The 13,807-nt window shown below is 35.3% G+C and overlaps 2 protein-coding genes and 1 non-coding gene across 3 annotated transcripts in view; 1 reads left to right on the top strand and 2 right to left on the bottom strand.

Moving 5' to 3' along the window:
• LOC108551437 (xaa-Pro aminopeptidase 2) overlaps positions 1-13,807 on the bottom strand; it is a 46,888-nt gene continuing 33,081 nt past the window's right edge. Inside the window, 12 exon segments of the mRNA XM_083287400.1 lie at positions 1-120; positions 197-428; positions 535-627; positions 696-862; positions 1,187-1,548; positions 1,650-1,817; positions 1,819-1,958; positions 3,298-3,418; positions 3,726-4,098; positions 5,072-5,189; positions 6,292-6,471; positions 7,035-7,258. Of these exon segments, the coding sequence (XP_083143526.1) occupies positions 98-120; positions 197-428; positions 535-627; positions 696-862; positions 1,187-1,548; positions 1,650-1,817; positions 1,819-1,958; positions 3,298-3,418; positions 3,726-4,098; positions 5,072-5,189; positions 6,292-6,471; positions 7,035-7,258 (2,201 nt within the window). The 3' untranslated portion in view covers positions 1-97.
• On the bottom strand, positions 7,514-7,586 carry TRNAA-AGC (transfer RNA alanine (anticodon AGC)). The gene has a single exon. It is a non-coding gene; the product is annotated as a tRNA-Ala (tRNA).
• LOC108551436 (esterase FE4) lies at positions 9,705-12,460 on the top strand. The gene is made up of 9 exons (XM_017905607.1): positions 9,705-9,896; positions 10,200-10,488; positions 10,624-10,809; positions 10,994-11,193; positions 11,350-11,518; positions 11,632-11,798; positions 11,866-12,010; positions 12,088-12,220; positions 12,298-12,460. The coding sequence occupies exons 1-9, from the start codon at positions 9,705-9,707 to the stop codon at positions 12,458-12,460; spliced, it is 1,644 nt and encodes a 547-aa protein (XP_017761096.1).

The following is a 13,807-nucleotide window of genomic DNA, read 5'->3' as shown; positions in this document are numbered from 1 at the left end:
ACAAAAATAATAATGTTAACAATTTATGAAATAGTTTTGTGTGAAAATCATATTTAAATCATACTGTATTCGTTTAACTACTCTTCTGAGTCCTAAATTAACTCCATAAATCTGGGAGACCTAGAATACGAAAAGAAATTGAAGAAGAATAAAGCTTCTTTATTTTTAATAAAATTTGTCTTTTTTGTATACTTACTGAATGAAATATGATACAAGAAAATAAGATAGATTAATATGTGGAATTGTTTAAATGTACGAGGTGTCGAACGAGACTTGCTGAAAAGCAAACCTTCATCGACTGGACTTTTTTCTGGAATGGTTGCAGTTTTCTTTAACATCCAATTGAATGCATCCATTTTCAATCTTTTTTTTAACTCTGGACCCACTTCGTCTCGAATTCGACGATTATAATTATTTAGCCATCGTATCTGTAGAATTATTAAAAAATGATGTTTAATAATCGTTGTTGAATAAATGTCATTATTTAATAAGTTTTTCAATTATTTTTTGAAGTAATTATTTAAAGAAACTTACGTGAGATGGATTTAACATACCGATGTCGATTAATTTTGGTTCATACGGAACTAGTGTGACATCCCTGAATTTTAAAAACATTTCTGCGTTTTTCTAAAAGAAAGATACATTTTTAATGAGAATTCCTTAGCATTGTTGATAATTTCAATTCAAATAGTTACTGATTTATCTGCTTCCAACGTTTCAAGAATATTTTCAAGTCGTACTCCAAAATCACCTTCTTTATAGTAACCTGGTTCATTGGACAAAAAAAATCCTGGTTTTAACTCAACAGGTCCACAAACTTTATCTGATGTTGCAACTTCGGAATATGATACACCGATAGGTGCTGAAAACACGAACAAGACGATTAATATTATTTACTAACGAGTAACTGCTTGAAAAATGCCACAAGACTAATCGCAACTAATTTCTCGAATTCTGACGATTTATCATACTTAATAATACAATTGTATCCATTTTAACTCTCGAAGTGTAATGCTTTTTTCCGTAGTGATTAACATTTCTTAAAATTGTTGAAAATACTCATTGACCGAATGGAAAATTCGTAATTAAAATAACATGAACGAGAAGATCATAAATCGCATTATTAATTGACTATATGTAATAGTAGCATGTAATATATTAATTTTTCCAAACTAATGAGACAAACATTCGTGGACAGACAGGAAGTGACCAATTCCGTGACCAGTTCCGTGTAAATAGTCGTAACCGATGTTCCATAACGGTGTTCTTGCAACAACGTCTAGTTGATTGGTCTTTAAACTGCTTGGAAAAATCAAAGAAGATAATTGTATTGCTCCAATTAACACTCTCGTGTACGCTTTCTTCTGTTCTTCCGTCGGTGTACCGAAATGCAACGTTCTTGTGACATCGGTCGTCCCATCTGTTACAGAAACATCGCGGAAAAGATATTGAAAACGTTCAGTAAAATCGAAATATATCAAGACAAATAAGATTACTTTCGTGGCAATCGAAATTGCATTTCGAAATTTCTATTCATGCATATTCTCCCTTACAAATTACATCGTTCTTTTAAAGAGAACGATTCTGTGCGAATTGAAAATAACATTCGCAGTGTTTTCCATGTTTTCCCTTTAGCTACATTTCAATACGAATTTTGCGGTTATTAATTGCCTATCCTATCTCTTCTAACGTCTCTATGCGAGTTCGTCAATTTTTATTCCATTCAAATGTCGTTCTTTTCGAAATTATAATCAGTTTGCCCTGATACGGAGGTAAACTTAACCCGGGTTAGCCAAAACTCTCGATCCTCTTTATAGATTAAGAATCGCGTGGAAATCACACATCGCCACTGCGTCTCTTAAATGGGATTTTCTCATCCCTTTCGCCTCGATCTCGTTCTTTTGTGCTCGCATCCTTAGCACGGGCGATGGTTCCGGCAATCGTTTCTCTGGTGGGATCTGCGAGGATGTTTCAGCTTAGTCGTGGCAATTTCTGGCTACTCGGAACGCAATCGTAGAATAAAGTTACAATAAAATTAATTAACTCGCGTATATCGTGACTTTTCCCTTTTCCTTAACCGAATATATTTATTATACAAGAAGTCGAGGAAAGGCGGTGTCGTAATAAAGTCACTTAATCGTATTGGTAACTAGCGAATATCATTTTTCATAATTAATATCAAAGTCGAAACGAATAAATACATATCCTGACTGTTTCACTGATTCGAATCGACTTGAGTTCCAAGCTGAATGTACTAAACTTAGAATTTAACTATAAATTAAGATTTATCTGCTGACTCCAAATAATAAATAATCTTTGCGATACTCCACTGGCGAACTGTTTCTTATATTTCGATATTTATTCACTTCAGCTTCCCGACCTAAAAATAAGCGTTGGTTCACGTGCTCTTTGTTACACGTCGTACGTTCATTGCACCGAATACCTATTTTAATCTTAACCCACATTTATTAGCCTTTCTTATTTTCTCTACGCTATTCGCCATCGTTTCGTCTATTTACACTATTGTCCAGTCCTTTCAGTGCTATCATCGACCGTCTCTCGTATAGAAATCATAGAAAAATTCTAGCCATATCTAACGCTTAATCGTCTAATTATTAAACACTATCGCATGATCGATCGTACAGACTGGAAGGAAACTGCTCCCTGATTTCTGATGCCGCGGGCGTCCAGGCGTCCCGAAGCACCGGCTACCATGTCGAATAGAAGGTGAAACCGTGCATCACCATGAGCTTCGTGGAGAACGCGTTACACCATTTTATTCTATCTACTTATTCACCCGCGGCAACGTCTATGACTCTGTGATGTGCAATAATCAGAACGACGTGTTTACATTGGACGAGGGAGAACCGTTCGTGTCTAGACTACGTCTATGGAGGTGTGTCAGCTCGTCATGTGGGGATCAAGCTAAGCTCAACAAGCTCCATGGGGATAGGAGAACATGTTGGAGAAGGTGTACTTTTGCCTAGGATTATCCGCTCTAATGCGCGTATAGTTGAACCTCAGCGTGCTCGATAAAATGGCGGGAACGAAGAGGTGGTTTCGCGGACGAGATATAGAACAGACCTAACATTGTATACATTAATTTTCGTGGCCTAACTTTAACTACTTTACCGATTTCGAAATAAAGATGCTGATCTTACTTTGTAAGTCGTTTGCGGTAGTCCTACCTAAATGTCGTTCATCTTCTGTTTCGTATTTGACAGCTCAGCGAGTATTATCTCGGAAAGACAGTTTGATAGATTTTCGGGACAGTTAAACGACGAAATTTATACGTACAGAATTATATATTTCCATTGAGGCACCTGGACTGTAGTCGCAGCCTGTTGGCAGCCATACTAGATTCCAAGCTTGAGACATTGTGCGTAAATCGTACCAAATGGACGTGTAATTATGCCATCTGCAACAATGTTGATATATATATATATATGCAGCTCGTACGCTGTATATCGTAAAATTATGAATTACGTTAAGGTCAATCGTAAAATTTGATAAAGCGTAGAAACAAATTGCGCATTTCGAAACTATTTAGTTGTTAAGTAAATTGGAAAATTATTTTCTGAACCTAATAATATCTTCGAAAGATATCTGTCTTCTGAGCGACTTTGAATTCCTTCTGTGTTAACTACATATAAGTATCTAAACAAGAGGTATTTGCTCGTTTACGAATAAATAAATAAATAAATAAATAAATTGTCATAACTCACTTCACGCAATTTGCGTGGGAGCAGAGGTCCATTTTTAAGTGTTCCTCTACCGATCGGAAAATCTTTTGTCGCGGTGTATACAGGTGTATCGATCCGTAAGTAATGATGGCATACGCCCTTAGAACAGGTGTGTGCGGTAGATCGTATCCTCGAATATTGAACACCCAGGCTATCTCATCGAGGGCTGTGAGAACGAGCGCGTCAGCCTTAAGGACCTCCATTTCGATCCGGATCGACTGGACCTTGTCTTCCCAGGTTCTTCCGTTCTCCTTCAACGGATACGCCGGATGCGGATTGTAATTCGGTCGATCGACCTGCCAGATCAAGTCCACCAGGTTGTTACGGACAGGAACCAATGTTATGGATGAATTTGCTGGACACGAACGCCATTGTTAATTTAAAAGCACTCTCGTCTGGAGACAGTGACAAATTGTATTGATGAAACTTCGAGGAAAGAGGTTACATAGGGATATCGATCGTGGTGAATTTAGGATTAATTTATGGGTTCTAGTTTCCAGATTATGGACATTACGATACTGCGATGGAGATTTAACACTGGAACTATCGATTTGTATTGTTAGTTTTAAACGTGATGTAGGTGGGTGATTAAACTTCTGAATTTCGATGCAAGTCGACATTTATTTTCAAAAGTCGAAAGCAACTGTGCGCTTTTGGAGACTGCAAAAATAAGGAACGAGAAGCCGGTTATTTTTCCAAGGATTGCTTTTCTTTATTTTTATCCACTTGGTTGCAAATGTAAGCAGGATTTGGATTTGCAATCTATATCCTCATTCTCGAAATTCACGGATTCCACTGTTCGATAGTTCTAGTGTTAACTTCTTCAAAGATCTTTATTTATACAGTTGAATAATATACTCGAACTATATTTATCAACAAGGTAGATAATATTGAGAAATGTTTTGGAATGTCTGACAAAAATGATCTATATACGTGTAACCATTGTATGCTTGGACTGGTGTTCGAGTTACAAGGAAACTAAATAGTGCAGATAGAAGAGGGGCGTAGAATAGTAGGATAGTTAATAATAGATAAAAGTCCTGACTTGCCAATTGATTTTGAACCGGGCATAATTAAACGAAAGAAATAGAGTACAATACACGATACAGATTGAAACGATATACAAATAAATACTAACTGCTTTGGCAAGTTACACACGACGATAAATTTATCGAGTATTACAGTGATGATTAGGAATGCCATATGTATTTGAATTGATGTGTTTAATGTTTCAAGACTATGGAGTACGCGGTAGATGACAAAACTGTACACATAAATTTAAAGTCAGCTACCGTTGGTAAAGTGTTTTCGAAACACGTTTCATTTACCTAATTCTTCTTCCCAGGTTTTCCAGTCCATGGCAGACACGAGTACTGGATCAGCGCCAATACGTACAATTGTTTCGCTTTGAAACTCGTGCCTCAACCATTCTGCTATAGTAGGTACCTGTATGATCGAAATGGCTATTCTTTAAGAAGTCACACGCATATAAATAAATATACAAAGTGTTTCATAATAATGTAAATACTGAATATTGTTCATAAAAAAATTTCATTTCACTTTCAATCTAATAATAAATCAAATTTCACTTATATATTTTTTATAACTGTTTAATTTGTTCGTGTTTTTAATAAATAAAAGTAGCCACTCAGAACGTTCCCTTCCCACCCCCCTCATACTTAGTACAAGGGGTGAACGATCATCGATGACTGAGAAGTCGAAACTACGTCAACTTCTCGAGTCTTCCTCACGCTCAGGGAAAGGAACTATAGCTCCTCATCGTGGTTACATCAACTCTGCTTTTACCCAGAGATCAAGGAAGATATACTACAGAAATGATCCTGTGAAGTACGATCTTAATTTTTCCTGCTTCTCGCACCCCTTATCTTGTCCTTGATGTACACTTGCGATTGCGAGAGAGCGCTTAACTTTCTGACCACCTAGCGGCAGAATTGTGAACTAAATATGCTCGTCTGTTCTATAATATACTATATTGATTAATGTTTTATAACGTATAACTCGATATTGTACGAAATAGAAAATTATTATTATCGTTATTATAAACTATTAAACGTAATTAATTTATATTTTATTATTTGTATTGTTTTTTCTTTTGTAGACTATATATTTATTCCATTGCAGTTGTTGATGGAACAATTTCGATTACGGATTCGTGTTAGGAAAATAAATTCTACAAGAATTACTCGATGGATATTACAGATTAAAATTCGTGTTGAATAGTATAATTATTAACTCGAACATTTCATATTGAATAACAATTGTAATCATTTCCAAAGTTTGATAACGAATTAGCAATAGATAATTCACGATATTTCCTCCATTTTGAAGCAAGTTATATCCATGAAAATGATATAGTGAGGTCGTACATTAAAGCATCTATTTATCAAGTTTTATAGTAGTACTTTGAATCTCAGGCAGCAAGAATCATTTGCAAATTAATATCTAAAATCTTTAGATAATATGTATGACAAAAGTTTGTATCATTTACGACTTTAATTGGTAAACCACGAACTCATTTACAACTTACATCTCCTCTGCCGCGTTTCATGAGTATCCAATTGCAATCTAGCTGATGGTCTGCCTGAAGATAATACCTTCCATCGGTCCAGAATACGGCTTTATCCAAAGTGATGACAGCCTCTCCAGCACTGCCGTAGAAACCAGTGATAAATTCTCTCCTCATATCATGGGGATCGAGAGAATCACTCTGATCAAGACAGAAATCGTGATTTAATCGCACACGAATACACATGTGACATATTGTGTCAAAATCAAAATAAAAATCACGCTTCGTTAAGATTCTGATCGTAACGTTATTCGTTTAACAAGGGATTTCGCTTATATAAATTATTTAACGTTTGTTTAGCACTCGTGATTAGAGAAGCACTAAGATGAAATTAGAGAAAGCTTCGATAACAATGGAGACGTTTTGCGAGGGAAAAACTTGCTAAATTTTCAACCAAACGATATTTGTTAAATCAGGATCGAGATTATGGAAAGCTTTTTGGAATTATGCAAACGCGAAATCTCACGCATGGTATACCTCCACAGGGCCCTCGCGGCCATGATAAACCAACTTAGTTGTCTGAAAATTTAAGGATATCGAGGGAGAATAATCGCAGAAATTATTTAATGTATTCATAATATTATAAATAAATTGGAGATAAATTTGAAATTTATTTTGCAATAAGGATAATTAATACTCTGTGTTTAAAAATATTTTAGATTGAAGATTTTTTATTAAATTATGTTTCTTTTCATTGCACTCACCTGATGTGCGTCGTCTGAGGTGACAATGTATCCATCGAGAGGCGGTCCTTGGATGGAACTGACTCGAACCATTTCCGATCTTAATTGTTTTAATCTTAATGAAGTATCCTGTCTATTGGCTGGTTGTTTGAATGCCATTGCAGGACAGTGATACCGTTTTGCTCCGTTGTAATGCAGCAGTGATTCGACGACTTCGTTCTGAAGATAGTGTGGCATTGTGAAGCCTGTGAAAAATTATGATTTCTATTAAAGAAACTTTACTTCCGAATTAAATAATAATTTTGAACGATTATTTATTAATATAACTTGTTTCTATTAAGAAATGAATACGTAGGTATTTTTCACATTATATTTTTTCTGTTCATGTATCTTGTTATGCCACAAATATTAAATGAAAAATTAGCGAAAACGTGTCGAGTAGTTTTTGGTATTTAAGGTATAAAAGATATCATTTATTCAATAAATAAAAAAATTGTAATTGGAGGCGCCGGGTATCGATCCCGGTACCTCTCGCATGCTAAGCGAGCGCTCTACCATCTGAGCTACGCCCCCAGTTGTAAACTATGTTCCAATGATATTATAAGACGTACGCACAATACCTTGTACAATACAAATTAAAAAATAGTTTTACTAAATACGTTATTTCTCTTATTAATAATTTTATTTCTAAAATAATTAAGCGTTCGATAATAATACGCTGTCGTATAGTAATATACATGATGTTTCTTTTATGTGATGTAACTTGGAAACAACTATCAATTGGACAATTTCTTAAAGTGCTGTACCGTGATAGATCTAATTTGCTAGACCAAACATTGGCTTATTATTTCAAGGATTCAATTTAGAGTCACGATCTAGAATTCACGTTCAATCTCATTCAATAAAGTGAGGATACAATCATACATAAAAAGATGAATTTATATTTCCATCTTATAATGTTTATACTTGTAAAGTTAAACGAACTGAAATTTATCACGATTGTATTCTTGATACTTCTATAACTCTCTGCAATTACGTTTTTTCCCATACAAATTTTAAAACAACGTGATTCAAATTTCTTCAATACTACATTTTAAATTTTTCCCGCGTCCAGAATGACGAATGAAAACCACTATTATGCACTGTATAAGGATGAAGAAGAATGCTTATGGAACGACACACGCACATCCTGTGGGAATTCAGAGGGTGTGCTGAGTGGTGCTTGCGTAACAGAAAAGCAGCTTCCTCGAAGAGGTCGATCACTCCGAAATCCACGTTTCGATCGGTTTCTACATCAACCCTTACCGGAAATAATATTTCCATGTCACCTTATTTTCTTGAAATAATCGTACCCACCATCAATCACTAATTATCCACCGATCTAATTACACTCTGACTTAAAATCCTGTCACGTGAGAATAATATATAGAATAGTTATTCAAGTCGTGGAAAATCGATACGATGTAAGGAGAATGAGAACAAGAAGATGCTTTCAGTTGGGAATGTATCGCGTGCAAGGGGTAACCGGGTTACCAAATTGTTTAATTTAATAATTTAACGTAAATATCAAGTAATATTAAATATGTTACTAGGGAAGTAGAAGCGCGTGGGAGGTGGGTTTTACCCCGTTGTAACTTTACAATTTTCACCCCCGCGAGTTTTCCATCCTGCGCGCCAACAGTAAACGCCACACGCTACCGCGCTTTTCCCCCGTTTTCGTTAACCAGCAGAGAATATTCTTGTCCTCCCTTCTCTATGATTACACGTCTTTCTATATTAAATGATAGTGTCGTAGATCAAAAATATAAAACGTCCATTATATAAAATACCATCTTGGGTGAGTCTTAATACGCGAGGATTTATGTAAATATCAAAGGTCGTTGTTAAATCGTAATTTTGGGGATTAGTGGTATGAACAATTTGTCTTTTAAAAAGTCACGAGTTTATTAAAAATTTTATCTTTGTGGAATGTCGTATTTCGTTAAGTGGTTAATAACAAATTTTGTGAAATCGATAATTTTTTAAATTTGTTCGAAATTGTTCGAAAAGATTTTTCAGTCATTACAGACTTTTTACTGCATTTGATGGCATCTTACGTTTTGCTGCGAAATTATTAAGAAGATTAGGATATTTATAAAAGAAAAATTAATTACATGTTATATTTCGTGATAGAAATCAAATAAATGATTATGTGTTTGAAAGCAAATTACGAACACATATTGGTGCAAGACTAGAAGCATATATGATACGTTTTCAAGCATCCCATCGCTAATGATAGCTTCTAAAGCGTGGCTATGCAAGCGTGCCTAATTACGAAATCTTGAATAACGTAATATCAATTCACTTGGATATAAACACTTAGCCATGGACTTGTCATTTATTAATAATTCCGGAAATGTTTCTGCTCGCTCACAAAGAAGGATGATTTGTCAGCGATCAGGATGAATTCAGGATATCCGATACTTAGCTATCCGAAAAATTATCGTCGTGTGATTACTACGATTGACGGACAGGGGAAAATCATCCAGTAGAATCGTGGAAAATCATTCGTGCTTGATCGTGATTACGTTTTTACGTCGCTTACATAATCTATTTTTTCGCGGTTTGTCTTTATAGAGAATACTCTTGCCCGCAGGACGTTCTTGTCTATAAAAGCTACGTTATGAATACGAATCAGGTTAGAAGTTCAAAATGTGGCTGCCCAAGTTCGTGCTTTATGGATTCGTGGTTGTTTGGGTTTGTGCCGACCAGGATGTGCAACTGGAGATTTCTCAAGGGATCTTGAAGGGATTGAAGACTGAAACTGTTCTGCATAACAAGCCGTATTATAGTTTTAAGGGCATTCCTTATGCAAAACCGAATGTTGGTGCTGACAAGTTTCGAGTGAGTAGAGACGATACACTGGTATTATTTAATTCCACGATTAAATATTATTATTATTTTAATTCACGATTAGATTGATCACTAAAAGCAGCATCGAATTTTTGTAGTAGATAGTATTCTTGTTTTGCTACGAATTATTAATTATAAATCAAACTGGTCAATATATTATTTAATAAAACCCCTTCTGTTTCAAACGGAACGATTACTATTATATGCCAAAAATATTCGTATTATTTTTAGAGGATCCCGACATTATACTTGTAAATAATTAGATAAGGAACTAAGTATTTTTATAATTTTTAGGCACCAGAGCCAGCCGATGGATGGGAAGGCGTATACGATGCAACCAAACATCGTTCTCCGTGTCCATTTTATTGCATAATCAAGAAGGGCCTGATCGGTGGGGAAGATTGTCTCTATCTGAATGTTTACACACCTGTTCTGGATAAGGAAGCTCGTAAAGCTGTTATGGTATGGATCCATCCTGGGTTTTGGAACGGCGGTATGGGAGACGATGTTTTGTTTGGACCTGATTTTTTGGTGGAGAACGACGTGGTGATTGTTACCTTCAATTATCGGCTTGGAGCGCTAGGTAAGTAATTGCAGTGCAACAATTAGCTAAGAATATTATTAAAATAATCGATATATTAAATTATTAAGTCAGTTTGTAATAAAGTTTGTCGTATACTAAAATTGAAATTTGTAATTTTGTTCCTTTCTATCCTAGGATTTTTGAACACTGGAGATAAAAGCGCGCCAGGAAATGCTGGAATGAAAGACCAAGTTATGGCGTTGAAATGGGTGAAGGATAATATACATTTCTTCGGTGGTTGCCCGAGTAGAGTTACTATTTTTGGCAATAGCGCTGGTGCAGCTTCCGCTCAGTATCACATGTTATCTCCTATGTCCGAAGGTAAGGCAAACATTAATTTCGTAATTTTATAAAAATATACAATGTAAATTAATAAAAAAATATAAATTAATTTTATAAAAATGTACAACGTAAAATTGTGAAATTGAAAAAATGTTTGTATAATTAAAATTAAGCTATTAAAGTCAATTACAAATGGAATTTGAATTATTTTGTTATATCTTAGGTTTATTCAATGGCGTTATACAACAAAGCGGAACGATACTTAATCCATGGGCGATAAGTTACAATCCGAGAGATTTAGCCTTCATGTTAGGTGAAAATCTTGGAATTCGCACTACGGATTCTGAGGAATTGGTTAAAAGGTTAAGCGAGTTTCACGTTAAAGATATTATCACAGCTAGTAACGAAATAATGGACTCTCAGGTAAAGTATTTGAATAATAAGGATATTGAAATTTTCATTCCATTCTTTTTCTTATTTTTCACAATTGCATTATTAATAAGCATTCGTTTCTCGTAATTAATTAATTAGATGAATTTGAATTATTGCAATAAATGTCTAATTCTTTTGTGATTATAGGACCATCTGTCGGGACGCATGTTCGCTTTTGTTCCATCTGTTGAAGTCGACCTGGGACAGGACGTGTTCCTTCCAACCGATCCTTGGACCCTGTTAAAAACTGGAAGGATCGTAGACGTGCCTGTAATGTCTGGAATTACCGTCGATGAATGTGCATTTTACGTTCAAAGTAGGCAATTTATTCTCTATTGATTCATTATGTAAATTGTACATCTCGATAAATCGTTCAGGAGATATAGGTACCTTAACATTTCCCTAATCTTTTAAACATAAATTTTGCAGTGGTGATAGATGGCATCGAATTATTGAACACGGAGCCGGAGAAATTTTTACCAGTGGATTTGAATATCACTGATCCAAATACGAAGAAAGAAATGGGACAGTGCTTGAAGAAATTTTATTTCGGAGAGAAGCAAGTGTCGAAAGAGAACTTGCACGAATATATCGCGGTAATTATAATTTTATTGAAAGAGAGATGTTATATTTATGTATAGAATTCACGTATAAATCTTGTAGATGTTGAGCGATACTTTCTTTAATGCTGGTGAGTTGCTATCGACGGATATCTTGAAAAATCGAATTTCGGCTCCTATTTATGAATATCTATTTTCCTACGAGGCGCCAATTGGCTTCATGAAAAGTCTATTTGGTGTTAGCGATGGTGAGTAACTTTTTTTATTAAAATCACAAAAATATTCAAACGTTTATTTAAAATATTTGTCGGTTTGTATTAAACAGGAGTTGCAAATGCTGACGACGTGGGATATCTATTCTACTCTAATGCTTTTAAAAATTTACCGGAACCAGGTTCCTCAGCGGAAAAAATGGCGAATATTTTAACCAAATTATGGACGAATTTCGCAAAAGATGGGTTAGTAATCTTATTATTATGTTTTATTTAACGACATGTTAACAACGATCGATAATGCGTTTAATTTTTATTTCCAGAAATCCAACCTCGAAATTTGACACAGATATCTCAGTAAAGTGGGAACCAGTGGAAATCGATGATAGTTACCTTAATATTAATCAAGAATTAAAACTGGAGAAGAACCTGATGAAAGCTAAGTACGATTACTGGAAAAATAAGTACAAAGACGTCATGCCATAAATTCTTTATAGAATAGCATCCTCGCTTAATGTAATCCAAACTGTAGATAGATATAACAATAATTATAATTTAATTAAAACATCGTAGAATAAAAGCTCGGGTAATAAAAAATTTACATATTCTTCAGTACCGTTATTGTATTTCAGCTTCCTATACCGTTAAATTAATGTTTGTTATTTAAATAAAATTATTATTACGTTAGAATCATTCTCGCGACATTATCGGTGTTTCGTTATGTTCATAAACAATTTCATAAACAGCGTTAAAAGTTCTCTATAACGCGTTGCATCTATATACATCTCCTAACTCATGGCCAGTGTGTTTAAAGCGCGACTCGAGGTTACGTTATCAAACAGTACCTTGCCTACTTTCCATTCACCGAGCACCATTTTGCGTTCTCGTCTCGCCTCGTTCTTGGCTATTGGTTCACCACTCGTATTCCTGTCCTGTGGTTATCAGGGTCCCATATTATACTAGGAACGCTGTGTCCCGCCGTTCGACTGTTTACGAATCAATGGTCGGGCGAAACCTCGCAGAGGCATACCGCGAGGATCAGCATGGAAATCACCATGAATACACGAAAGAGGAGAAACGAGTCGCCATCTTAATCGTTCTACAAAGTGACCAACGCCATTCGCTTTCTTAGTCGTTACCACGTTGCCGTCGTTCGTCTACCATTTGTTCACCACTCACTTTTGTGCTTCGCTTGTAACAGGCTTTCAGAAAAGCGAGTAGTCGTTCGAGGCCGGAGCACGTGGACGGTTACGCGCATGCGTAGCGTAGCGCCGTAGTTCCATTCATTTAGAAAAGCGAGTAGTCGTTCGAGGCCGGAGCACGTGGACGGTTACGCGCATGCGTAGCGTAGCGTAGCGTAGCGCCGTAGTTCCATTCATGCGTCACGAGTCATTGCTCGATGAAAAGCGCGCGCGACTAGTACTGAATGAGATATCGCGTGTTCGCTAAGCTTGGTTATATATTTACTCGTAAATATATCATACGGAATCGATAAATGTTCAAATATACACCGAATTTATTACATCTCTTATTCGATAGTAAGAAGGGCTATAATTTGCATGGATTTTTAATATTTATATTAATTTTCCAAATTTTTATAGGTTAGAGATAATACATAATTATTTTAATATAAGTATATATTATTAAATTATGTGACACTTCGGATGTAGTTGGTAAAAATGTTTATTTATTCCTTCATTCTGTTATGCGGATAAAGATAGTGGGGGAAGATACCGAGGAAAAGATAATTTATAAAAGATAATTTAATTCATGAGTAAGTTATTTAATTATTAGTAATATTATTAATTAAATAATAATATTCTGATAATCCCT

The sequence above is a fragment of the Eufriesea mexicana genome, unplaced genomic scaffold, assembly GCF_001483705.2.
Source record: "Eufriesea mexicana isolate 0111107269 unplaced genomic scaffold, ASM148370v2 scaffold4126, whole genome shotgun sequence".
Classification (NCBI taxonomy): Eukaryota; Metazoa; Arthropoda; class Insecta; order Hymenoptera; family Apidae; genus Eufriesea; species Eufriesea mexicana.
The sequence above is the reverse complement of the archived record's forward strand: the minus strand, read 5'-3'. Positions and strand labels throughout refer to the sequence as shown.

Excerpts from the sequence above, each read along its gene's own strand:
- LOC108551436 (XM_017905607.1), top strand. The coding sequence starts at position 9,705 with ATGTGGCTGCCCAAGTTCGTGCTTTATGGATTCGTGGTTGTTTGGGTT. Across the intron at positions 11,799-11,865 it reads ACTTGCACGAATATATCGCG|ATGTTGAGCGATACTTTCTT; the intron begins GTAATTATAATT and ends TAAATCTTGTAG. Across the intron at positions 12,221-12,297 it reads ACGAATTTCGCAAAAGATGG|AAATCCAACCTCGAAATTTG; the intron begins GTTAGTAATCTT and ends TTTTATTTCCAG.